This window comes from Chiloscyllium plagiosum, chromosome 27 (assembly GCF_004010195.1).
Source record: "Chiloscyllium plagiosum isolate BGI_BamShark_2017 chromosome 27, ASM401019v2, whole genome shotgun sequence".
NCBI lineage: Eukaryota > Metazoa > Chordata > Chondrichthyes > Orectolobiformes > Hemiscylliidae > Chiloscyllium > Chiloscyllium plagiosum.
In genome coordinates this window covers 1,224,198-1,226,210 of record NC_057736.1, presented here as the reverse complement: position 1 = coordinate 1,226,210, position 2,013 = coordinate 1,224,198, and the positions used below count along the sequence as shown (strand labels likewise).

The window sequence follows — 2,013 nt, the reverse complement described above, 5'->3', positions numbered from 1 at the left end:
TTTGAGTTTACATGGGGCAATGTTTAAGTGCAAGAAGTGTCATGGGACTTGAAATGTTAAACTGTTTTCTCTTCATGGATGTTGCCAGACCAGGTGAGCTTTTCCAGTAATTTCTGATTTTTTTCCTTTTAAGTTGGACCAGCCAGTCACAAGTTTTACTGTTTCCCCACCTCCCCATCTGAGGGGTAACTCTGAGCATGGGACCCTACCCTAAGCCTGGACTGTCCCTAAAAAGGAACAAGGATGCCCATCACCACCAACACAGGCCCCAGGTGACCTTGCTGGAGCACCACCTCCCCCTGCTCCACCTACAAGGGTCAAAGCCAAGTGCCACCATTTCATTGATGGAGGCGCCGCGCGGGTTGGCTGCATCTGGCGGTGATGTCATGGGCACTGGGCCCCACCCCCCAAGGCAGTGATTGATGGGAGGGCGGGTTCTGATTGGCTGGGACCGCGGTGTATCAGAGGCTAGGCTCCTCCTTCTCTCTCGGTGCCCCCCCCCCAGCCCCGTGTGGGAGCTAGAAGCTGCTGCAGAGATTGCTGAGGGGGGGATGAGGCTGTGAGCGGCTGGAGGAGCGAGAGGGAGCCGCATTCTTCAGCATCACAAGTTGCAGGGTTCTCTTCTCTGGCCTTTCTTAAACATGGTGCAGCAAAGCAAGGCTGCGGACACTCAGAGCGGCGGCGGCGGCGGCGGCATCGCGTCTCGGGAAGCGGCAGACAGCGGCATCAGTGACATGAGTGCAGCTTCCAGCCCGAATCCCGGCTTCTCCCCAGCCCCTTCTGCGGAATCTCTCTGGGCCAGCGGCTCTGCCAAAGGAGAGGAGGAGGCGAGCTGTAACCCTGACTGGTGCAAAACCCCGAGCGGGCACATCAAGAGGCCCATGAACGCCTTCATGGTGTGGTCCCAGATCGAGAGGAAAAAGATCATGGAGCAAGTGCCGGACATGCACAACGCCGAGATCTCCAAGCGCCTGGGCAAGAAGTGGAAAATGCTGAAGGAGACCGAGAAGAGCCCGTTCATCCGAGAGGCAGAGCGCCTGAGGCTAAAGCATATGGCGGATTACCCCGACTACAAATACAGACCCAGGAAGAAGGTGAGGGCAGAGGCTGGAGCAGGAGCAGAGGACAAGAGCTGCCGAAAGGAGCCCAAGTCCTTCAGGAAACACAGCCGCCCCCAGAAGGGCAACTTCACCCGCCTCAGGCCCCTTTCTTGCAACCCCCACATCTCCTACCTACTCCTGCTCCTTTAATAAATTCAACTGTTTTTTCCAAACTATTTGTTTTTGTTTTTTAATCCATTTAGTTCAGTGTCTGAAATCTCTTTCAAGTGCCACAAGATGTGTTTCTACACAAAAGAAGCTAGTTGAATGCAGCTCATTGTTGCTGATTGTCCAACAATGGTGTCAACTCCTATGAAGACTGTTTGAAACTTTGATCAGAGATAATATCCCCGGAGCCTTTCAGAGGTGAAAAAATAGGGAGGTAGGGACGGTGGGGTTGAGGATAGGAGAGTAAAGTGAAGACTGGACAATTCAGAGAGAGCAGAGTTCATGACCACACTCTCGGAAAAGTGGATTTTGTTCCGTGAAGTTAGAATAACCACACTAACACTACTGTTGCAAAAGGGACAAAAAAAATTCCGCCAATATTTCATAAGTTAGTTTGCCATCAGTTTTGGGCAATTAACAATATCTGGAAACTAAATTAAAATTGCAGGATATATATAAATACTAGAGTTCGTCAAACATTGCCCATTTGAAGTTCATCTTTAAGAAACGTAAGTAGATGTATTGGAGGAAAGACAGGGGAAAAGATCTAATTTGGTGTAATACATTGATTTTTACAGAATCACAAATATATAGAACCGATCATTCGGTTGTCCTTTCCACAGCAGCCCAAAAGGAGCTATCCGACCGGACTATGGAAGTTGGTTTGGCAGTTATATAGTTAACTCAATGGAGTAATGCAATAGATGAGCTCATGTTGAAGATAATGGTAGTACACTATGATAGG

General features: G+C 49.7%; 1 protein-coding gene across 1 annotated transcript; it reads left to right on the top strand.

Annotated features, from left to right (window-relative positions):
- The first annotated feature begins 490 nt into the window (after positions 1-490).
- LOC122563403 (transcription factor SOX-4-like) lies at positions 491-1,273 on the top strand. Its single transcript, XM_043717141.1, has one exon. The coding sequence runs from the start codon at positions 642-644 to the stop codon at positions 1,248-1,250; it is 609 nt and encodes a 202-aa protein (XP_043573076.1). The 5' UTR covers positions 491-641; the 3' UTR covers positions 1,251-1,273.
- The last annotated feature ends 740 nt before the right edge of the window (positions 1,274-2,013 follow it).

Coding starts and splice junctions, on each gene's coding strand:
- LOC122563403 (XM_043717141.1), top strand. CDS start 642: ATGGTGCAGCAAAGCAAGGCTGCGGACACTCAGAGCGGCGGCGGCGGC.